Source organism: Podarcis liolepis, assembly GCF_965112155.1.
Source record: "Podarcis liolepis genome assembly, chromosome: 2".
NCBI classification, from domain to species: Eukaryota; Metazoa; Chordata; class Lepidosauria; order Squamata; family Lacertidae; genus Podarcis; species Podarcis liolepis.
Genome location: NC_139555.1, coordinates 117854307 through 117878440, shown reverse-complemented (window position 1 = coordinate 117878440; position 24134 = coordinate 117854307). Strand labels below are relative to the sequence as shown.

Below are 24134 nucleotides of genomic sequence, written 5' to 3'. Positions count from 1 at the left end.
GCTGCGGCGGCGGCGGCGAGGAGAGGCTCCCGGGGAACGTTCTCTGCCCATCCTTAGTTCAGGAGAGGGAGGCTGGGACAGAGCGGAGGCCCCTCGCTGCTCCCTCGCCCTCCCGGCCCGGAAGACCCAGCGCCCGGCCAGGGCTCCTTGCAGAGCGGAGGCAGCTGCGCCCGGGAAGCCGCTCCGGGAGGTCAGTTGCCAGGAGGGACCGGCGGGCTTTTCCAAGCCGCCCGGGCGTCGCTCGGGGGTGTTGCAGGCAAGTGGCGGGGGGGGGGGGTCCGGGAGGGTGAGAAGGGGGGGGCGGGGAGGGGCGCCCTTGACAGCCAGCCCGGCAGCTAAGCCAGATCCAGGAAGGTGGATAGCCCTGCGCCCCGCCCCCCCTCCAAGATTTTTGCAGTCCTGGTCCTTTTAGGAAAGAGGGGCTGGGTGGGGAGGATGTGGCCTTTGCATTCCCGCTCAAAACCTCCCTGCCGATTCTTGTTCCCCCGCACAAAACCCCTCTGCCGATTCTTGTTCCCCCGCACAAAACCCCTCTGCCGATTCTTGTTCCCCCGCACAAAACCCCTCTGCCGATTCTTGTTCCCCCGCACAAAACCCCTCTGCCGATTCTTGTTCTCCCGCACAAAACCCCTCTGCCGATTCTTGTTCCCCCCGCACAAAACCCCTCTGCCGATTCTTGTCCCCCTGCACAAAACCTCCCTGCCGATATTTGTTCCCCCGCGCAAAACGTCCCTGCCGATTCTTGTTCTCCTGCACAAAACCTCCCTGCCGATTCTTGTTCCCCTGCACAAAACCTCCCTGCCGATTCTTGTTCCCCTGCACAAAACCTCTCTGCCGATTCTTGGTCGGTCCCCCGCACAAAACCTCCCTGCCGATTCTTGTCCCCCCCCCCCGCACAAAACCCCTCTGCCGATTCTTGTTCCCCCCGCACAAAACCCCTCTGCCGATTCTTGTTTCCCCCCCCGCACAAAACCCCTCTGCCGATTCTTGTTTCCCCCCCGCACAAAACCCCTCTGCCGATTCTTGTTCCCCTCCACAAAACCCCTCTGCCGATTCTTGTTCCCCTGCACAAAACCCCTCTGCCGATTCTTGTTCTCCCACACAAAACCCCTCTGCCGATTCTTGTCCCTCCCCCGCACAAAACCCCTCTGCCGATTCTTGTTTTCCCCCCAGCACAAAACCTCCTCCTGGTTTCCCCGAGCGCCGTCCATTTGCGAGGACAGGCCTGTGACAAAGTGGCAAGAGGCGACCGCTCAGGTCTCTGCCTCGATGAGCTTGCAGTGCAAAGGGGTAGGAGAGGGCAGAGGCAGGAAATGGACAAATGGACAAGAAAGCAGTCTGGGGAAATGCATTTATTTACAGTGGTACCTCGGGTTACATAGGCTTCAGGTTACAGACTCTGCTAACCCAGAAATAGTGCTTCAGGTTAAGAACTTTGCTTCAGGATTTGAACAGAAATCGTGCTCTGGTGGCACAGCAGCAGCAGGAGGCCCCATTAGCTAAAGTGGTGCTTCAGGTTAAGAACAGTTTCAGGTTAAGTACGGACCTCCGGAACAAATTAAGTACTTAACCCGAGGTACCACTGTATTAGATTGCAATCCCAGCTGCCCCTCCCTGCCAAAGAGTTTGAGGCAGCAGCATTTATGGTCTCCCTCCATTTTTGTCTCTGTGGAATGGTAGAATTGTAGAGTTGGAAGGGACGCCTAGGGCCATCTCGTCCAACCCCCTGCAACAACCCTGCGAGGTAGGGCGTCCCACGAAAACCCTGGGAGGTAGGTTAGGCTAACAGACTGTGACTGTCCCAAGGTTAACCTGGTGAGTTTCATGGCCAAGCAAGGATTTGAACCCGGGTCCTGGTCCAGTGCTCTAACCACGATTCCAGCACTGGCTCTCTTTCAGCTACATGTGTTTAGGCTTGGTTACAGTAAGGCATGAGGGCTAGGAGGTAAAAGGTGTTGTCCCCCTTTGCTGCTTTCCCCCTCTTCTGGAAAGAGCCTTTCTCCACCCGAAAGGTCCTGCAATTTCAGAGCAGCCTTAGACTGACTTCAGTCTGTTATTGTTACTCTTTCCCCAAAACTGGAATCCTGTGTTATTCTGATACGTAAAAGCTGAAGGGCCATAGCTCAGTGGTAAAAGTTCTGCTTTGTGTACAGAAGATCTCAGGTGGAGCTGGAATAATAACAATAACAATAACAACAATAATAATAATTTATTATTTATACCCTGCCCATCTGGGCGGCTTCCCAAAAAATATTAAAATACTGTAATACATCAAACATTAAAAGCTTCCCTAAACAGGGCTGCCTTCAGATGTCTTCTAAAAGTCTGGTAGCTGTTGTTCTCTATGACATCTGGTGGGAGGGCGTTCCACAGGGAGGGCGCCACTACCGAGAAGGCCCTCTGCCTGGTTCCCTGTAACTTGGCTTCTTGCAGGGAGGGAACTGCCAGAAGGCCCTCGGAGCTGGACCTCAGTGTCCGGGCTAAATGATGGGGGTGGAGACGCTCCTTCAGATATACTGGACCGAGGCCATTTAGGGCTTTAAAGGTCAGCACTAACACTTTGAATTGTGCTAGGAAATGTACTGGGAGCCAATGTAGGTCTTTCAAGACTGGTGTTATATGGTCTCGGTGGCTGCTCCCAGTCACCAGTCTAGCTGCCGCATTCTGGATTAGTTGTAGTTTTCGGGTCACCTTCAAGATATCCCTGCCTGAAACCCTGGAGAGCTGCTGCCAGTCCCCATTCAGTAGTAAGGTAGTTCCTAAGTTTCCTGGCCACATTCTCAGACCCGGTGAGGAAGCGAGCGAATATTCAGGATCTGTTTATAGTTGCTGTTAATTATTATTTTTGCTATATTTATTGTTTAACATGACAGCACAGTCCCTGGCTGAAAGCCTGTAGTCTAATAACCCACCTGAAAACTGGTGGGTTTGGCCAGGGGCTCTCTATGACCTTGAGGGCCCTGCACTAACCCTGTAACTTGGTCTGTAAAACGACCCAGAAATAGCAAGTGTAGAAGGAACTGGTTTGGCCACATCTTTGGCCAGGATTTTTCTCCTGTGTGTTGATGGATGGTTATTGGCTGAACGGCAATCTACCCTAGAGAAGGGCCCAGGGAAAGATGGGGCTGTGACTCACCCTTTTGTCTTCTGCCTGGCGAGGGGTGGGGCAGAGGTTGGTGGTGGTAGGAGTGGGCACCATACATTTAAAGCACATGACTTACCCCAAATAATCCTGGAAACTGCAGTTTACCCCCTTGCAGACCTGCAGTTCCCAGCGCTCTTAACAGCTCCCAGAAGTCTTTGGTGGTGGTGTTATAAAAATGTTAAGGTGCACAAACATAGTAGATACACACTCTGTTTAAAACCAGTCCTTTACCCTTCAAAAATTAGGAAATATTCCCGAAGAGAAATGCACTTTTTACACAGAGCAATCCTGAAGCCTTCTTGGCTCATCTTGGAAAACCTCTCCCAATAGTTCTTCCCATTTGCAAATCCTTCAAATCCTGTGAATAGATAAACTTCTTGGAATGAATGGGCTTCTCCTCTGCAAAACCTGCCTGGCAAGTATTTGTTAAAAGCAAAGCTTTTTAAAGATGTCCAAAGAACATCTGGGTAGGTGTAGGTCTGAGAAATGGATTCAAGAACTAAGGTGTCTACCATTTCTACGAACTTGGCAAGCTTGATCAGGTATCTTGACAGACAGGAGATAAGCCATACTCTCAAATTTCTATTTACAGATAGGTAGCCGTGTTGGTCTGCCATAGTCAAAATAAAAAAATTCCTTCCAGTAGCACCTTAAAGACCAACTAAGTTAGTTCTTGGTATGAGCTTTCGTGTGCATGCACACTTCTTCAGATACACTGAAACAGAAGTTGCCAGATCCTTCTATATAGTGAGAAGGTGGGGAGGGCTATTACTCAGAAGGGTGGTGGGAATGGGTGATTGGCAGATAGCTGAGATGAGCCTGTTGACGACTCTTAACGACTGCAATAGGTCTTACAAGAAAAGGCAAGGGGTGAGAAGGTGAGAAATGGCTTAGTCATGTATAATGAGATAAGAATCCAATGTCTTTGTTCAGACCAGGTCTCTCCATGGTTTTAAGTTTGGTAATGAGTTGCAATTCAGCAGCTTCTCTTTCCAGTCTATTTCTGAAATTTCTTTGTAGTAAAACAGCTACTTTGAGATCTTGTATAGAATGTCCTGGGAGATTGAAGTGTTCTCCTACTGGTTTCTCTGTTTTGTGATTCTTGATGTCAGATTTATGTCCGTTTATTCTTTGGCGTAAGGTTTGGCCTGTTTGTCCAATATAGAGAGCTGAAGGACACTGTTGGCATTTGATGGCATACACAATGTTAGACGATGAGCAATTAAATAGTCCCGAGATGGTATGTGTGATGTTGTTGGGGCCAGTAATGGTGTTGTCCAGGTGTATGTGGCAGCAAAGTTGGCATCTGGGTTTATTGCAGGCTCTGGTGCCAGTGTCCGTGTTAAGTCTGGTTGTAGTATTATTGTGGGTTAGGAGTTGTTTAAGATTGGGTGGCTGTCTGTAGGCAATGAAAGGTCTTCCTCCCAGAGCTTGAGAAAGAGAACTGTCATTGTCCAGGAGAGGTTGTAGATCTCTGATGATGCGTTGTACTGTTTTAACTTGGGAGCTGTATGTGATGACTAGAGGTGTTCTGTTATTTTCTTTTTTGGGTCTGTCTTGCAGCAAGTTCTCTCTGGGTATCAGTCTGGCTCTGTTGATCTGTTGTCTAACTTCATCTGCTGGGTATTTTAGTTCTGAAAAGGTTTGCTGTAGATCTCTTAGGTGAGAGTCTCTGTCTGTAGAGTTGGAACAGATGCGGCTGTAACGTAGTGCCTGGCTGTATACAATGGACTGTTTGGTATGTTTGGGGTGGTAGCTGGAGGCATGTAGATATGTTTGTCGGTCAGTTGGTTTGCGGTATAAGGTGGTGTCTATGCGCCCATCCTGTATTTTTATAGTAGTGTCCAAAAAATGTATTTCTTGCATAGATTGATTCATTGTAAGGTTGATTGTGGGGTGAAAATCATTAAATTTCTGGTGAAAGGTGTCCAGGGTCTGTTGACCATGTGTCCAGATGATAAAAATATTGTCAATGTATCGCAGGTACAAGAGAGGTTTGAGTGGGTAGGAGTTTAGGAAACGTTGTTCTAAATCTGCCATGAAGATGTTGGCATACTGTGGGGCCATGCGGGTGCCCATTGCTGTGCCGCTGATCTGAAGGAACAGGTCATCACCGAATTTGAAGTTGTTGTGGGTAAGGACAAATTGGCAGAGTTTGGTGGCAAGGTCCGCTGTGGTTTTATCTGAAATGGTGTTCCTTCTAGCTTGTAAACCATCGTTGTGTGGGATGTTGGTATACAGAGATTCCACATCCATAGTAGCTAGTATAGTATTGTTGGGAAGATTATTTAAAGATTGTATTTTCCTCAGAAAGTCTGTGGTGTCACGTACATAGCTGGGAGCACTGATGGCATATGGTTTCAGAACAGAGTCCATATAACCGGAGACACCCACTGTAATAGTGCCAATACCTGAAACGATGGGGCGTCCTGGATTTCCTGGTTTGTGTATTTTAGGTAGAAGATAGAAAGTTCCTGGTCGAGGTTCTGTTGGTGTGTTGGTGAGGATCTGTTCTTGGATGTGTGGGGGTAGCTCCTTAACAATCTTGTTCAGTTCTTTCTTGTATTCTTGTGTGGGGTCTGAGTCCAATTTTGTATAAAAGGCGGTATTGGAAAGTTGTCTGTGAGCCTCCTGAATGTAGTCAGTTTTGTTCATGATGACGACAGCTCCACCTTTGTCTGCTTCTTTAATTATAATGTCTGGGTTGTTTCTGAGATTATCTATGGCTCTCCTTTCAGCATGGTTTAGATTTTGTTGTAAGCGATGGTGTTTTCTGGTCACATCTGTTTGTCAAATTTCTATTGTAAACCACCTCTAAGGCTTTCAGCTTTACACAATTATTTCCCAAATATTCAATAAATGTTTTCCAATCTTCTCTAAACGTATGTTCTTCTTGTTCTCTTATTCTATATGTTAAGTCTGCAAGCTGCGCATATTCTGCCAACTTAAGTTGCTGTTCTTCTTTAGTTGGGACCTCACTCGTTTTTCATTTTGGGGCTAACAAAACACAGGCCACAGTAGTAGCATACATAAACAACCTTTTTTGACACCTGGGAATTTCAGTCTGAATTATCCCCAATTGAAAGGACTCTGGGTTTTTTTTTGGGGGGGGAAGTACTTTTGAACATTTTTTTCAATTCATTATGGATCATTCCCCAATATTCTTTTACCCTTTGACAAGTCCACCATGGAATCTTTCTGTTTTGGCTAATCAGTACTGTGCTACTTTTGTTTGGAATAGTTCTACTCGTTCTACTTGTTTTTAGAATTGCGTACACCATTTTACTTGCTTTTAATTGTATGGTTATGTTGTTGTAACCCCCCAGGACCTTATGGTGAAGGGTGGGAAAGGAATCTCAGATAGAGATAGAGAGAGAGAGAAATATTATTCCCAATAACATCTTTCATCTTCAAGGTTTTGGGTTATCATAGCTTTGCCTTCTGTTGCTGTGGCATAATTTGTATTTGAGAGGCATATTCAGTGAGCATATGCAGATATTTTAGCACCTACGTGATAACACCCACCGTGTTTGCACCGCAATGTTGTAAAGTAGACTCATAGAATCATCTCATTCACACAGAGAGAAAGCAAATGGTAACAGCAATAATGACAACAACACTATCATGTATTTGATATGTTCTTTATTTTTATGTCCTTTAGTGCTTACATGGTTTTGATGCTGATTCTGTTGAACTTCTGGTGGTATAATTTTCTTTAGGCAGTTTTATTTATTACCGTATATTTCGCTGTATAGGACACACTTTCCCCCCTCCAAAAATGAAGGGGAAATGTGTGTGCGTCCTATGGAGCGAATGCAGGCTTTCGCTGAAGCCTGGAGAGCAAGAGGGGTCGGTGCGCACCGACCCCTCTCGCTCTCCAGGCTTCAGGAACCTATCCGCAAGCCTGTGGAGCCCGGTGGGAACTCCCGCCGGGCTCCCAAGGCTTGCGGATAGCAGCCTGCAGCCCGAAGCTGTTCTAGCTTTGGGATGGCTGCGTAAAGCCTCCGCAGGGCAGCGGGGTGAAGGCACCCAGCTGCCCTGCAGAGGCTACAAAGGATGTCCCCGAAGCCTCAAGCCTTTGGAGTGCAGCTGCGCTCCAAAGGCTTCAGGGATCTTTGAGGCTGGCGGTGGGGGAAAGCAGCGCTTCCCCCCACTGCCAGCCCCACAAGCTTGGGAGGCAGGGGCAAGGCTGCGCGCAGCCTTTGCGCTGTTCCTTGACCTGCTCTTGAACGCACCTTGTTTTTGAGGGGGAGAACAAGAAAAAAAAATTGTTTCCTGTTCCCCCCCTCCTATGGTCCGGTGCATCCTATAGAGCGAAAAATATGGTATTTATTTCTTTATAATATTTATAGCCTGCCCTTCCTCTGTACGAATACCAGGGCGGGGAACGGAACATAAAATAATAACAGCCAACCGCGGCATGAAATGGACAACAATGCGTGCTAAAATACACCAAACAAATAAGGGCCAGCTGAAAAGAGCAAGTTAAACAAACATCCACTTTAAAAAACACCCCTTAAACTTGATATGCTGTCGATTCAACCCGTTTGATTAATGTTATTCTGTAAATGCATCAAGAGCAATTTTAGCAGAATTAATCCACCACGGGAAGCATTTCAGTGCTACAATGCATTTTTAAAAAAGCTGGTTTTAACCTTGTAAAATTTAAGATTTAAATTTGCCCCTTTAAGAGCTACATTTCTCCAACTTCCCAGGAGAAAGGGATTGTTTGTTAAACCACTTTGAGAACTGTAGTTCTGTGAGGGGAATAGGTGTCTCCTGACCACTCTCAGCACCCCAAACAAACTACAGCTCCCAGGATTCTTTGGGGGAAGCCAGGAGTGTTTACTGCCTTAAATGTATGGCCCAATTAATGTTTACTCAGAATTCAATCCCCCTGGGTTCAGTGGGGCTTACTCTAAGTATGTAAACCAGGGATGTTGTGGTAAGCTGTGCCTTCGGATCCCAGACTCCAACTCCCATCATCCCTGACCATTGGCTCTGCTTGCAGGGGCTGATGGGAGTTGGAGTCCGGCAACATCAAGAGGCCTCCTGGTTGGGGAAGGCCAATATATAGCATGAAACCTGCTCAACTGTTAAAAAAATTGTCTGCATTTTGCTCTTCTTTGCCTCCTCAAGTTGAGCTGTCGTGATTAAGTTTCCAGCTGCTCAGCTGATATCTCATCCAGGAGATGCACTCTGTCACGCGCCAGAAGGATTTCAAATAGAACTGCAACCCATATTTCCAGACATTTAACTTTGTTTATTTGTATTTTGTTATGATAAATGTTCATAACTGTATATATAAACCACATGTCTGAAACCCCACATAAAAAATCCTGGAACCATTTTGCCCCTCCCAAATTGACCTCAAATATTTCTCTGCAAGGTCGAAGGAAAATGGAAAAGCCTCCCCATTGTCTTTTCGTTCACAAATCCTGTCTTAAGGGTATGTCTGTGTATGAATAGGTTGAACCTGTGATCTGGCTCAGGAGCTAAGTATTCATCATTGCAAAAGACTGGCCAGGCTCCCCAGGTAATCCAGTCAGGCTACCATTAACAGGTAACCTGCCAGACGGGAGATAAACAACGCACTCAGATTTCTGTTGTAGACCGCCTTTTCTTTGATGGAGGTATGATGTATCTGGAGGGTGGTTTTGTCTACACCCCTTCTGTGATGTATGTATGGAGGGGTGATCTGGAGCTCCAGGGCAGGGAATTGCAAAATGGATATATAAGGCCTTGTGCGCCATTGTTCGAGGTCCTCCTCATCCTCTCTCCTACGTGTCGGGGAGCACCCTATTACAACAGTCAATAAAGATCAGGCTTACTAGCTGCTTTGCTTCTCAATTTTCTCTGGTTGGCCTCTGTTATTTTTCTCCTACCGATAGAGAACCTACATAAGGACTCTATACGGGCTCTAGGGTGCCCCATAAGGGAAAAGGAGCAGGTTTTTTTTTAAAAAAACTGATATCAACCCTATTCTGAAGCAAGAAGCGGGTTTTCTTTGTTTTCAAATGATTTATTTGTTGCTTTACTATCAAGGTTCCTTGCCTTGCCCTTCACCGCAAGGTCCCACAATCCAAGGTTATAAAAACACAATTAAAAACTGCTCCAAGCAAAACACAGTGCAGTTTATAGTTTCAATAAAAGAGGTAAACTGGAGGCTTCGCAACAAAGGTGATGGCTGGAATTGCACAATCTTGGTCACTAATGTCAGAAGAAACATTCTTACTGCAAACATTCTTACGTCCTGATTCTGTAGGACATAGGGGTTAAATCATGCGGGAAATGTCTTTAAAAAGCTCCAAAACTCAAAAATTCTTGTAGCTTTTACTAAAAAAAGCTGCAACAATTTTGCTTCCCCTAAAAACACAACCCAAAAAAATCTCATCAGCTTTCGGGTCTTCCTTAATAAAGCTCAACAATTTCGGTGGTTTCCTTAAAAAAGTCTTTGAAATATATATAATGTAATAATATAATAATTTATTATTTATACCCCGCCCATCTGGCTGGGTTTTCCCAGCCACTCTGGGCAGCTCTCAACCGACTATTAAAAACACAATACAGCATTAAACATTAAAAATTTCCCTAAAGAGGGCTGCCTTCAGATGCCTTTTAAAAGTAAAACAGTTGCTTATTTCCTTGACAACCCTATCAAGGGAGAGTGAAGACGGGAAGCTTATTTTAAGATGAGGCTTGTGCTCTCCATTTCCCCATAGGTCTTTTTAATTGAATAAAGGTGACATTTCCCCACAAAATATTCTACTGCCTGGAACATCAGGGTTCAAGAGATGGAAACTTTTAACCAATTAAAGGGTGGGTTAAAAAGAAAAAGGTTCAAATTAAGCAGTTAATTGACTGAATGTTGCTCCCTTCATTTCCACAGGGTGTTTGCTATATTGTATTTATTTGAAAATATTTATATCTTGCCTGCCTTCCAAGGAGCTCAAGGTGGTGTAGACAGCCAGCTTCCCCACCTGGTTTTTGGCCCTCATGACCATCCCTTGAGGTAGGTCAGGCTGAGGGCAATTGTGACTTGCCCAAGGTCTCCCAGCGAGCTTCATGGCTGAGTGAGGATTCGAACCCAAGTCTCTCGAGGACTTGACTGGCACTCTGCTGGGTACCTTCACCTGTCTCTCTGACGCCTGTTTGTGCTTCCTCCCTTCAGGGAGAAAATGCCAGCCGCTTCCGTATGACCTTGCATCTCTCCCGAGACGAACAACAAAAATTCGCCCTGCACGCCCTGCGGAACGGCCCGTTTCACCGCGATGTAACTGCAGGCCCCAAATCCCAGGCCTTCCCAATTCCGTCGCAGCCGAGGGCAGGAGGAGGAGAAAACGTCCGTAGCGAGACAAAATGGCGGCCCAACGGAGAGACGCGTTGCCTCTGGATCTCCAGTTCCGGGCTGGGCTGGAACGAGGGGCGAATTTAGCCCTGAAAATGGAAGACGCGGAGCCGTTGGGCTTGAAGCAAGAGGTGGAATTGGAGGGGCAGGGTGCCAGCCCCAGTGCCGCCCAGACGGGGTCCGACAGGCAAGGCCCGAGATGGAGAGGACCCCAGCACATCAAACAAGAACCAGAGGATGGGATGTCGTCGCAGCAGTGGGAGGCACAATGGCAGGAGTTTCTGGGCGGGGTGCAGTCTCCTCGCTCGGGATGGGGGTCCCGACAGCTTCCGGGCACCACCTCGTGGGGGGACATGAAGGCACCCGTGGCGCATTTTGACGGGGGAGCCACGACCAGCCACCGGCCCGCGGAAGGGCACTTCATCCCCCCACCGGCCGGCTTTGACGGGACGGGGCCACCGGCCACCCGAGATCAGAGGAAAGTGAAGGAGGAGATGGAGAGCAGCGAGGACCCCGCCGGCGCTGAGACGAACCGCCAGCACTTCCGGCAGTTCCACTACCAGGAGGCCGAGGGTCCCCGCGAGGTCTGCAGCCGCCTCTGGGACCTGTGCCAGCAATGGCTGGAGCCCGAGAGGCGCACCAAGGAGCAGATCCTGGAGCTGCTGGTGCTGGAGCAGTTTCTGACTGTCCTGCCCCCAGAGATGGAGAGCTGGGTCAAGGAATGCCGCCCTCACAATTGCGCCCAGGCGGTGGCCCTGGCAGAGGATTTCCTGCAGAGGCACCAGGAGGAGGGCAGGCAGGACCAGAAGGTGAGGAGATCCGCTTCCAGATGGGGGGGCCACATCTGCACAATACATTCAAAGCCCTCTTATACCACTCAAATCATTGTGGCCTCTTCCAGAAGCGCCCTGGGAACTGTAGTTTGTTCAGGGTGCTGAGAGCCGTTCGGCGATCCCATACCCCTCACAGCGCTACAGTTCCCAAAGTTCTCTGGGGAAAGGGATTAAGCCACTCTGGGAATTGTAGCTTTGTGCGTGTGTGTCTCCTAACAACTCTCAGCACCCTTAAGCAACACTGGTTGTCATTTTCTCTTTTAAAGCGCCGGGTGAAAACTTTCCGTTTTACCTCAGTCCCTTGGTTCGAAAGGTTTTTAAGTATTTGTGGCCTCTTTTAGTAGGGAAGGGTCTGTGAGACCTGTCTTTTACTTGTGCAGATGCGGGTTCTTAAGGTTCGGCTGTGTTTTATCGTAATTGGTGTTAGCATTTCTGTTGCGCCTGTAAGTCACGGAGCCATTTCCGCGAGGAAAGCGACTAAATGTCAACAACAAACAAACTACAGTTCCAAAGAGCCTTTGGGGGAAGCAGGACCATCCTAAGACATTTTGCTGCCCAAAGTTAATTAAATTTTTTTTAAAAAAAGTTAAATTGCTAATTAATGGTTTTGAGTTAACCGTGGGCCTCAGGGTGAGCATGGTTTCTGATTGTACTAAATTGCTCGTGTTAATGAGAATGAAAAGGGATTGTGGAGATGTCTAATCTCTTCAAACTGAGTGAACGGGCAATAAAATGTCAAATGCAATTCAGTGCAAACTATATATATACTCATTGGGGCAAAATGTTGTTGTTGTTGTTACAGTTTATTACCTGCCCCTCTCCTTAAGGTCCCAGGGTGGCTTACAACAAATAAAACACACCATTAATATTGAAACACAAGATTGCACAACATTAGAAACCTGTTGAAAGCAACTTAAAATTACAAAAATACAAAATACAAAAATAAGGGTGCTGACCGGGAACTGATCAGGAGCATTTACAGTGGGTTACAGTAAATAGCTCGATGAAGGGTGCGGCAGCTGTGGGGAAAGGAAAATTCCACGTAAGGGATCATGAGGAGAAATTGGAAATAAAACTGCCGCTCTCCTGACACTGTTAAACAAATCTGTGGCAGTTCTGGTCTCCTCACCTCAAACAGGATATTGTAGGTCCAGAATAGGGCAACTGAAATGATGAAGGCGATGGAGCAAAGATTTTGAGGAAAGGGTACAAGGTTTGGGGTTTAGAGAAAAGGTGGCAAGTAATAGGAGACATAGTAAAGGTGTAAAAACTTATTCATGGTGTGAAGAATGTGGATGGGGAGACACACACATGCCCCAGTAGCACTAGACCTCGTAGGTCTGGCATGTCCAACTGGACGTCTGTGGTAGATAGTGGTAGATCTCGGCTACCCTAAAAAAAGAGCTCAATAACTTTGACCTGATCCGACCTGCTCACTGCCAGTTTTTAATTCTGTGAGTACCGGATTTTTCGCTCTATAGGACGCACCGGACCATGGGACGGAGCCCTCTGTCTCGCTGTTCTGGCTTGGGAACAGACTTTCTAGCCTCTGCAGGGCAGCGGGGTGAAGGCACCCCACTGCCCTGCAGAGGCTTTGCGCAGCTAACCCCAAGCTAGAACAGCGAGACGGAGTGCTGTGCAGTGCTCCGTCTCCCTGTTCTGGCTTTGGGCTTAGCGGCGCAGCCTGCATTCGCTCTATAGGACGCACACACATTTCCCCCTTAATTTTTGGAGGGGAAAAAGTGTGTCCTATAGAGCGAAAAATACGGTAGATTGCAGTCTCTTGGGAGCTGGCCACCCCTGCCGTTGGTGGACCATGAAGCTAAAGAAAGTCCTTCTTCACACAGTGAATTTGCTGCCACGAGAGGCAGCGATGGCCTGGGAATAATTCGGCCACTTGCTCGTTGAGGCACTCTCCCTCCATCTGGGCTCCATCTGGGGAGGAAGGGCGGGGTATAAATTCACGAAATAGTAACGATCTCGACAAAGCAAAATAAAATGCTCGCTGCTATTTCCAGGGCCCTGGGATGTTCCATGTGGTGACCGTAAATTTCCCCGACGCAGAGCACGCGGCGAGCAGGAGCGCAGAAAGGCAGCTTGGGAGGCCCGTCAAGGAGGAAGTCGAAGAAGACGGCCACTCCGTGGGTAAGGGATTCTCCTGACTGAGGAGCAAAGTGCCTCACCTGTAGCGTGTCAGATGCTGCTGGAGCACAGCTCCCGTCATCCCTGAACAACAGCCAGGCTGGCTGGGGGCTGAGAGGAGTTGTAGTCCCGGAATGAAGTACCCAATGTCTTCCAGGCACTGCTGGACTACAGCTTCCGTAATCTCTGGCCATCTGAAGTGCCGCTGTTAAGCCATTCCTGCTGTGTAGATTTGCAGAGTTGGAAGGGCCTTCAAGGGCCATCTAGTCCAACCCCTTGTGATGCAGGAATCTTTTGCACAACATGAGACTCGAACCCATGACTCCGGGATTAAGAGTCTCAGGCTTTGCCGACTGAGCTAACCCAGCAGTTGCATATGTGTGTGTCAAAACTCAGGAGTCTTGAGACCTGGTTTATACCAAACGTGCCGGTGGGTTGTATGTTTATTTCGGAGCAAACACTTCGAGCTACAGAGGGGTTCAGATGGGCACGTTTTTCCCATTTGTACATCGTTCATGCCTGTCGGGGATTAGCCCTGCCCAGACCTTGACCCTTAAGAAGATGCAGATCTCCACACTGCCATGAGAAGCCATTGGATTTAGACCTCGCTGCACCCAGTGATGGATACTGGGGTCTCCAATTTCAGCAGCACCCAAATTCAGTGCTCCCCTAAAAGGGTAACAGGGCTTAGTGAGCGGGGAGAGTCTGTGGCAGAGAGAAGCCCGGAATCAGAGGCAGAAGCTGAACTGGAGGAAGAGGGAGGCCAAGAGGCAGTGATGGGCCAGGCTGGTGGAGGGTCACAGGTGTCTCCCCATCCTGCTGCAAAAAGCTTCCCTTCCCCCTGGTCTCACAGAACCAGGGGAGGCATGAAGAAGGGGGGAAGCAAAGGCAGCCACGCAGGCACAGTCTCCGATTGCTTAGAGAGAACCCTGGAGAGGAGGCACAGACCTGGCAACTGCTCCACGGGGCCAAGACCTGAGTTACTGTGCTGATTAGGCCCGACACTCACGTGTGGATCCTGTTTTGCTAATAAAGGGTTTTGCTAATATAGGGACGTGGGTGGCGTTATGGTCTAAACCACTCAGCCTCTTGGGCTTGCCGATTAGAAGGTCGGCGGTTCAAATGGGTGAGCTCTCGTTTCCCTGTACCGGCTTCTGCCAACCTAGGAGTTTGAAAGCATGCTAGTGCAAGTAGATAAATAGGTACCACTGCGGCGGGAAGGTAAACAGCGTTTCCATGCACCCTGGCTTCCGTCACAGTGTTCCATTGCACCAGAAGCGGTTTAGTCATGACCCGGAAAGCTGCCTGTGGACAAACGCCGGCTCCCTCAGCCTGAAAGCGAGATGATCTTTGCACCCCATACAGTGGTACCTCGGGTTAAGAACTTAATTCGTTCCAGAGGTCTGTTCTTAACCTGAAACTGTTCTTAACCCGAAGCACCACTTTAGCTAATGGGGCCTCCCGCTGCCGCCGCGCCGCCAGAGCACGATTTCTGTTCTCATCCTGAAGCAAAGTTCTTAACCCGAGGCACTATTTCTGGGTTAGCGAAGTCTGTAACCTGAAGCATCTGTAACCCAAGGTACCACTGTAGTTGCCTTTGGCTGAACGTAACTGTCCAGGGGTCCTCAGTGTGATTTACTGCTGACTTACTCCTGTCAGACCCCGAGGGACATCTAGTCCCACCCCCTACGACGCCTGCTTTCTGCAGGGGTACACAAACCTAACTTGTGTTCGGATTCTCTTTTTTTCTTCCAGCAGATGATGGGCAAATCAACGAGAATGAGGCGAACAGGTGGAAAACCCTTCAGGGAGCTGAATCTCACGGGCTCTCGGCAGATGGGACGGAATCCGCCGGCCGTTTCCGTGAGATGGAAGAGAGCTACAAGGGTCAGAGCGGGCCCGAGGGGCATCACGAGAACGGCCCAGAAGGGGCCACCACGGAAGGGACCCCGCCGGGAGAGAAGCAGTCGCTGTGCTCCAACTGCGGGGGGAGTTTCAACCCCAGCTCGGGGTTCCTCGGGCCGGAGGGCTTCCCTCCAGGGGCCAACCCCTACAAGTGCTCCGTGTGCGAGAAAAGCTTCTGCCAGGTGGCCAAGCTGATCGCCCACGAGCGCCTGCACACGGGCGACTGGCCCTACAAGTGCTCGTTCTGCGGGAAGAGCTTCAACCGCAGCTCGGACGTCTCCCGGCACGAGAGGATCCACACGGGCGAGAAGCCCTTCAAGTGCGCCACGTGCGAGAAGTGCTTCAGCCAGAGGTCCAAGCTGATCGTGCACGAGCGCTTCCACACGGGCGACAAGCCCCACACGTGCTCCTACTGCGGCCGCAGCTTCCACCAGAGGTCGGACCTGGTCAAGCACGAGAGGATCCACACGGGCGAGAAGCCCTACAAGTGCTCCGACTGCGGCGGCAGCTTCCACCGCAGCTCGGACCTGGTCAAGCACAAGTGGATCCACACGGGCGAGAGGCCCTACAAGTGCTCCACGTGCGAGAAGAGCTTCCGCCAGCGCTCCGCCCTCCTCTACCACGAGAGGACGCACACGGGCGAGAAGCCCTACACCTGCACCGCCTGCGGCAAGGGCTTCAGCTGCAAGGCGCACCTCGTGCTCCACAAACGGACCCACACCGGCGAGAAGCCCTACAAGTGCAACTTCTGCGGGAAGAGCTTCACCACCAGCTCGTACTTCGTGAAGCATCAGAGGATGCACCTAGGGCAGGAGGCCTTGCCCGTGCTCTGAGCTGCTCTCGGAAGACTTCCCCAGAGCAGAAGCAGGAGGACCACCGTGGGACGTGTCTCTCAACGGGGCTGGACCAAGGATCAGGCCGCAGGTGGGAAGCTTCGTCTTTGAATGCTCTCACCGTTCGTTTATTTTTTAAGGACATCACCTCGTGTGTAGAAAGCTAGCATCTCAGGGCCTTTCCCCTGACATGCTAGGTTTCTTACATGCAAGAATTGAAAGAGAGATAGAGGAGCAGTCAAGCATTCCATCCTCTACTTGCAATCGGAAATGGTGCAGGAAAGCTGCTGGTTATGAAGATTGGATTTTATGTTTTGCGAGAGGTGAGAGATTATTTGAGGCTAGGCAAGGTGGGGGGAACCGCCGAAGCCTTGCCGCTCGTGGGAAAATTAGCCGCATTTGCTTTCCTGAGGAGCAGAGAATATAAATAAAAGCACATGCCTCATTGAGCGGACTTGTTTCATAAAGACAGTGGAGAGAGGGAGAAACGCTACTCAGTTTCCCCAGGATATGAGGGTCAATTTCAAAGTATGATCCGTGAGCAAGTGGTGTAGGAGAGACACCTACCCCCACCCCGTTTGAGAGCTGCTGCCGGTTAAGTCAACACCACCAAGCAAGACGGAGCAGGTGTAAAGCAGAACCCTAATAAATTGTTTGCCGAGCACCTAAAAGCCCAGGCAGTGTACAGAACGCAGAAGAGACCCTGCCCCAAGCAGGCATGCCATCTTATGTAGGCAAAAGAAACACTATACCAAAACGCACATCCAGATTGGAGGGACAGAAAGAAAAGGAGGATCTTGGAATTTAAACCTAACTTTAAAGGCAATTCCGATAGGTTCAGGACGGGCAAAAAAAAAGGAGACACTTACCTTCACGCAGGAAATCGTGAACGTGTAACGGAACCAGCTGTCGAAAAGAGGCGGTGACGCTTAGATGGATTTTTAAAAAGATTGAAAAAGATCAGATGGATTCATGGAGGTCAAGTCTGCCGATGAAGGCGACATCCGGAACCTCCATTTTCAGTTGCCGTATACCAGATGCTGGAGACAAACCCCTGGGGGTGGGGAGGCGGCGTTTCCCGCCCGCCTTGCTGGGCTTCCCAAAGACGCCAAATGGGTTTCTTAGGGACTGATCTGGAAATGAGCCCGAAAGCTTTAACACTCAGGACTTAGCCCCAAGGTTCTCCTGGGCTTGGTGAGCCCTGTTCTTAGGGGAGAGTTGCAACCCGTAAACGTGTAAATAAGGTGTTGGCGTGCGCCCCTTCTTTCCCTGCAGCTCAGAAGCAAAAGGCAGCGCTTGTGCGCTTCCTGGAAGTGTCCGATTGGCCGCTTTGGGGAACAGGACTCTGGGAGAGATGGACCCTTTGGTCTGGCTGACAGCTTCCCCTTCTGCTCTGGCTAGAGAGAAATTTGGGGGGGCGAGAGGGCTTTTGTGAGCCACGAGCCTCCAGGTCCCAAAGCAGTCTACCTCTAAAAATCAGCAGTTGCGGGGTGGGAGGGGAACAGCGAGGAAGGGCTGCTGCTTCTGGTCTTGGTTGGCCACAGCAGGACTGGGTGGATCTTTGGTGTAATCCCACAGGGCTGCTAAGTTTTCTCCCTCCTGGTGTTGGACACACAGTTTCGAGCGCTCGTCCCCTACATTATGGGCTGCGTCGGGGTAAGGAACCTTTTCCAGCCTCACGTTCCTTTCTAGGCAACCTTCTGGGCTCCACCTGCCAGTGGTGGGCGAGGCCGGAAGCAAATGAGGCCGGAGCGGCAAACTCACATTTTTCCCTTTGTACAAGAGGCTAGTTTCTCCACACCTTCACAGACCCTTCTCCTGCTCCCTCTCCAGAGGCATTTTGGGGATGATGTTCCCTGTCCAGCAGAAACTCTCCAGAAGGGTGTGGAGTGAGGCTGGTGTTGGTCTAGAGAGACTCCCAAGGGCCACATAATGAGGCCTCAGGGGCCACATTGATCCCCCTTTCCCTTCACCCAGACTCCTGCTTGTCATCCCTGGGATATGGGACTTGGCCCCGAATCCTAAAAGGGAGGAGAGGTCTTCCTATCTGAGCTGCACCATACATTTGGAGAACATGGCTTCCTTCCCCCAAAAATCTTGGGAGCTAGTTTGTTAAGGGTGCTGGGAATTATAGCTCCGTGTGCTTTAAATATCCAGTATGGCTATTGACTTTATCTCAGCTTGCAAAGATCCTGCCACTGTTTATCCTGGGGGAGAGTCCTTTTACAGTGCAATCCTACATCATGTCTACTCAGAAGTAAGTCTCAGGCCCCAGCTGAACCATACATTGGAGACTCTGTGATGCCACTTTTAAGCAGTTGGGATTTCCCCCAAGATATCCTGGGAACTGTAGTTCATTAAGGGTGCTAAGAGTTCAGGCGGTCAATGGATTGAAGTTGAATCCTGACAAGACAGAAGTACTGTTTTGGGGGGACAGGGTGTGGGCGGGTGTGGGGGATTACCTGGTCCTGAATGGGGTAACTGTGCCCCTGAAGGACCAGGTGCGCAGCCTGGGCATCGCTTTGGACTCACAGTTGTCCATGGAGGCGCAGGTCAGTTCTTTGTCCAGGGCAGCTGTCTACCAGCTCCACCTGGTACGCAGGCTGAGACCCTTCCTGCCTGCGGACTGTCTCTCCAGAGTGGTGTATGCTCCAGTTATCTCCCCCTTGGACTACTGCAATGTGCTCTACGTGGGGCTAACTTTGAAGGAAACTGCAACTAATCCAGAATGTGGCAGCTAGACTGGTGACTGGGAGTGGCAGCTGAGACCATATAGCACCGATCCTGAAAAGCCTACATTGGCTCCCAGTATGTTTCCAAGCCCAATTCAAAGTGTTGATGCTGACCTTTAAAGCCCTAAACAGCCTCAGCCCAGTATACCTGAAGGAGCATCTCCACCCCTATCATTCAGCCCAGACACTGAGGTCCACCTACGAGGGCCTTCTGGCGGTTCCCTCACTTCGAGAAATGAAGTTACAGGGAACCAGGCAGAGGGTCTTGTCAGTAGTGGTGTCTGCCCTTTGGAACTATTTCCGTTTGGAAATAAACAACTATCTAATCCCCGCAATGGGGTGAGCTCCCGTCTTTCGGTCCCTGCTCCTGCCCACCTAGCAGTTTGAAAGCACGTCAAAGTGCAAGTAGATAAATAGGTACCACTCCGGCAGGGAGGGGAAATGGCGTTTCAGTGTGCTGCTCTGGTTCGCCAGAAGCGGCTTAGTCATGCTGGCCACATGACCTGGAAGCTGTCTGCAGACAAACATCAGCTCCCTTGGCCTGTAGAGCAAGATGAGTGCTGCAACCCCAGAGCCATCTGTAACTGGAATTAACAGTCAGGGGTACCTTTACCTTTAAGACGGCAGCTCTGTACAGTGGTGCCCTGCAAGACGAATGCCTTGCAAGACGGAAAACTCACTAGACGAAAGGGTTTTGCGGTTTTTGAGCTGCTTCGCAAGACGAATTTCCCTATGGGCTTGCTTCGCAAGACGAAAACGTCTTGCAAGTTTGTTTCCTTTTTCTTAACACCGTTAATAAGTTGCGACTTGACTTCGAGGAGCAACTCATAGAACGCGGTGTGGTAGCCTTTTTTCAGGTTTTTGGTGATTTTTGAAGCTTTTCCAAAACTTTTCCGACACTGTGCTTCGCAAGACGAAAAATTCACTAGACGAAGAAACTCGCGGAACGAATTAATTTTGTCTTGCGAGGCACCACTGTATAGGGAATTTTTAAATGTTTGGTGTTTCACTGTGGCTGGTGTTTCAATTTGCCAGAAGCTTCCCAGAGTGGCGTATAAATTATAAATTTTAATATTTATTAGGAGACACCCCCTCCTTACACTATCCCCCTCACAGAGGAACAATTCCCGGAGTGGTTTAACAATTGGTCCCCCTTCCCAGTGAACTCTGGGATTTGTTGTTCTGTGAGGGGGGATAGCGGGGTCTTCTGACAACTCTCAGCAACCTCAACAAACTACATTTCCCATGATTCTTTGGGGGAAGCCATGACTGCCTCAAGTGGCATGATACTGCTTTCAATATACAGTGGTACCTTGGTTTAAGAACAGCTTACTGTATTTTATGAAAAACTTGGATTAAGAATGCGGCAAACCTGGAAGTAGGTGTTTTGGTGCAAACTTTGCCTTGGAAGCAGAACATGTTCCGCTTCCTGTTGCGTGTGTTCCATTTGTAAATTGAGTCCCTTGCTGCTATGGGAAAGCACGCCTTGGTTTAAGAATGCTCTGGTTTAAGAACGGACTTCCAGAACAGATTCAGTTTGTAAACCAAGGTACCACTGTATAGGGCAGATGGCACCTGAGTCTCCAGGCTGCTGGTTCTTAACACTAAACATGTATACAAATCATAGCATTGCTCCGAAAAGTCATTTCATGTGCTCCTGAATGCCTTTCGTTTGCCGAATTGTCTCTTTTAAAAGGCCACGGTAGGTGGGTGATGTATTGTCTAAACGGAATATGTATGTGTCTTTATATTTTGTTTAGTTTTTTCTTTGCAAATATGCATGGGTAAAAAAAAATTTTTTTTACTGTCCTTGTGGTTTAGGATGCTATGTTTATATGCCTGTATATAGTCTATGCTTGTGCACTTATGTATGCCTTGACGGACTCTGTATGTGTTAAATTGTCAACAGTGCCATTCAGGTACCCATGATTTCTTCACCTGCGGCTATGCAACTCTGGAAAGTTCATTTGCAGCGTTCTCCATTCCACCACGCCCCTGACTTTGCCAAAGAACTCTTTGCCTTACTCTGGACTTTGCAACTTGTCTGCAAAAGTTACTTGTCCTCATCAGAGGAAGAAAGAATAAGCTGTCCAAGCAGGCTTGTGTTAGCCGCACAGTACCAATGGCCTAGATTGTGGGGGTTTTTTGGAGGGGAATCTCTTCTAATTTTACAAAAGCTTCCCAGTCTATTTGCCCCAGGCAAGTAGTTATTTCTTTATCCTTCCTTAGTTGACACCCTGTTGAATTTTGCTCACGTACGTTGGACTATGAACTCTGTCTGGCTCAGAGGGGATTCTGCAGTCACTCCACCAGGAACTATTTTCTGGCGCCCAAAATATATTTATGTGCAATGCATGAATACCTCTGTAGATTTCCTGCATCTTTTGGCTGTGTGTGTGCTATTTTATTTTAGCAGCTGGTCCCTGTAAAGGATGCCCTTGTTTAATGGATATCCATCAACGCTTCTTTCCAAGAGAGAAAATTTGGGCCTTTTCCTGTTCTTGCTTTGATATCAATGCTTTACTGTATATTGCATTGCCTTCTTAACCAAACCAATGCCATCTTGTTTTGCACCAAGAGATTCCATTTTGAGGCCGCGAAGTTCTCTTTACAAATGGAGGCCATCGATTTTAGAGAAGGGATCAGCCATTGCTTCTCCAAGCCTTAAGTCATTTTCAGTTTGATTTCCGGCTGGTCGAATCCTGGCAGAACAACGGCACAAGAGCTGCCACACACCTGTTGTCCAGCTGATCTTCCTTACCTTTATTTTTAATCCCACTTCCCCACCCCAAGAAAGAAAAATATATGCTTGATGTTACTGCAGATCTGCATGATTAATTAAGCCATTGAACTCACGGGAGGGGAGGGATTTTCTCGGGATTTTCTAAATGCCATGGGGGCGTTGATGCCACGTGGCCCCCAGCCACGGATGCTTTAGCTGAGATTCCTGCCTTGCAGCGGGTTGGACTAGATGATCATTGTGAGTCCTTTCCAACTCTACAATTCCGTGATTCTATGATCGCAGGCACCTGCCCAGCTGGAGTTCATTGACCTTAAGCGATGGTGTTTGGGATTCTTCGTCTGGCTCTTCTATGGCGGGACTTTGTCTGTGGAACGCATGCAGTGTGGACAGCCCGTCTCTGCTTTCCGACTCGAGTGGTAAATTACACTCCAAAGATCCGATACCCTGCCGTCTCTGGCTGGGAACAACCGAAGGCAGCGCTAGCTAGTGGTTTCAGTGTTGATGATTATCGTCTCGTCTGCCAGTTGTGTGTGCCTGATATGCTGTATTTCTGAAATAAATATTCTTTTGATTTAATAATGCTAGAGAGCTTTTGTCCCGGGTGTTCAGGGGCTTTGCCCCAGGTCTCTCTATATAAGACAAGTACTAGAGCCATCTGCTACATTACATTGATATCTTGCCTTTTCTCCAATGAGGTCCTCACAGCAGCAGCAGCAGCAACAGCAGCAACCCTGTGAGGTAGGTTAGGCTGAGAGTGAGTGACAGGCCAAGGTTACCCAGTGAGCTTCCTGACTGAGTGGGGATTTGAACCCTAGTCTCCCAAGCCCTAGTCCTGCACTCTAACCACTGTACCACGCTGGCTTTTTAATGCAGCATTTGTCCTAATTAACTTGCAAGCTTACACAGTGGTGCCTTTTTCCTGCAAGGTCATCGTTGCAGAAAAACAGTGCATCGGGGGTGGGTTTATACAGCACCATTTGCACATCGTTCCGTTTTATTAATTGTTCTGTGTTATTGCTCTATTGCCATCGGAAGGGGCCCTCTTGCGCCAGAAGCAACAGTGGAGTCTTATGGACCCTCCAAGTGTCCGTATTTTCCAGGGACAGACCTGGATTTACAGAAGACGTCCCAGTTTTGGATTTCATCTCAGAATTTTCTGCTTTTCCCTGGGACGTCCCTCTTTTCGTCAGAGAAATGTTGGAGGGTACGGAGCTTTGCAACCCCGGAGCCAAGGTGATAAGGTGATACAACCTTTAGAAGACATCTGAAGGCAGCCCTGTATAGGGAATTTTTTAATGTTTAATGTTTTATTATGTTTTATATATGTTAGAAGCTGCTCAGAGTGGCTGGGGCATCGCAGTCAGATGAGCGGGGCATAAATATTATTATTATTATTATTATTATTATTATTATTATTATTATTAGAATAGGGCATTCCTATTTTCATCGGAGTAATGTTGGAGGGTATACCACCCCCTCTGGCCCAGGGACACCTGTTTTTTATCAGCCAAGGGGGCGAGGGTTCAGAGACATAAGCTATTTAGGAAAGCTCAGTTGGTAGAGCATGAGATTCTTAAATCCCAGGGTCATGGGTTCTAATCCTGTTGCCTTGATGATCCTCGTGGTCCCTTCCAACTTTACAATTCTATGAGTCTCTCTTCTTCTTTTTTACAAGTTCTGCTTCACAATGTAGAGCCTTCAATGCAGTGTACTAGAAAATTAAACACAAACAATTGGGAAACACTGCCCTGCGAGTGCTCCAATTGGAGAACAGTCTTTACCAAAGGTGTCATGGGCTTTGAAGACATTCAAACTCAGGACCCAAGGGAGAAATGCACTAAGAGGAAGGCACGCTAGGCAAATCCACACGATGATTACCGTAACTCCCGCCCGGAAACCTCGGGTTAAGTACTTAATTCATTCTGGAGGTCCGTTCTTATCCTGAAGCACCACTTTAGCTAATGGGGCCTCCTGCTGCCGCCATGCTGCCAGAGCACGATTTCTGTTCTTATCCTGAGGTACTATTTCTGGGTTACTGGAGTCTGTAACCTGAAGCGTATGTAACCTGAAGCGAATGTAACCCGAGGTACCACTGTAGTTGTTTATTTCCTTGACTTCTGATGGGAGGGTGTTCCACAGGGCGGGCACCACTACCGAGAAGGCCCTCTGCCTGGTTCCCTGTAACCTCACTTCTTGCAGTGAGGGACCCACCAGAAGGCCCTCGGAGCTGGACCTCAGTGTCCGGGTAGAACGATGGGGGTGGAGACGCTCCTTCAGATATACTGGACCGAAGCCTTTTAGGACTTAGACCTAGCCAATCTAGGTCTTTCAAGACAGGTGTTATGTGGTCTCGGCGGCCTTTCCCAGTCACCAGTCTAGCTGCTACTTTCTGGATTAGTTGTAGTTTCTGGGTCACCTTCACAGGTAGCCCCACATAGAACACATTGCAGTAG

General features: G+C 48.8%; 1 protein-coding gene across 2 annotated transcripts; it reads left to right on the top strand.

Annotated features, from left to right (window-relative positions):
- Positions 1–23: 23 nt before the first annotated feature.
- Positions 24–22260, top strand: LOC310701381 (uncharacterized protein). 2 transcript variants are annotated; one of them, XM_083492163.1, is made up of 4 exons: positions 24–190; positions 10317–11302; positions 13345–13471; positions 15227–22260. In XM_083492163.1, exons 2-4 carry the CDS (start codon positions 10505–10507, stop codon positions 16204–16206), a joined length of 1905 nt encoding a protein of 634 aa, XP_083348289.1. In that variant the 5' UTR covers positions 24–190; positions 10317–10504; the 3' UTR covers positions 16207–22260. The 2 variants fall into 2 exon arrangements, with proteins under 2 accessions (XP_083348289.1, XP_083348288.1); XM_083492162.1 differs by having other exon boundaries at positions 15224–22260.
- The last annotated feature ends 1874 nt before the right edge of the window (positions 22261–24134 follow it).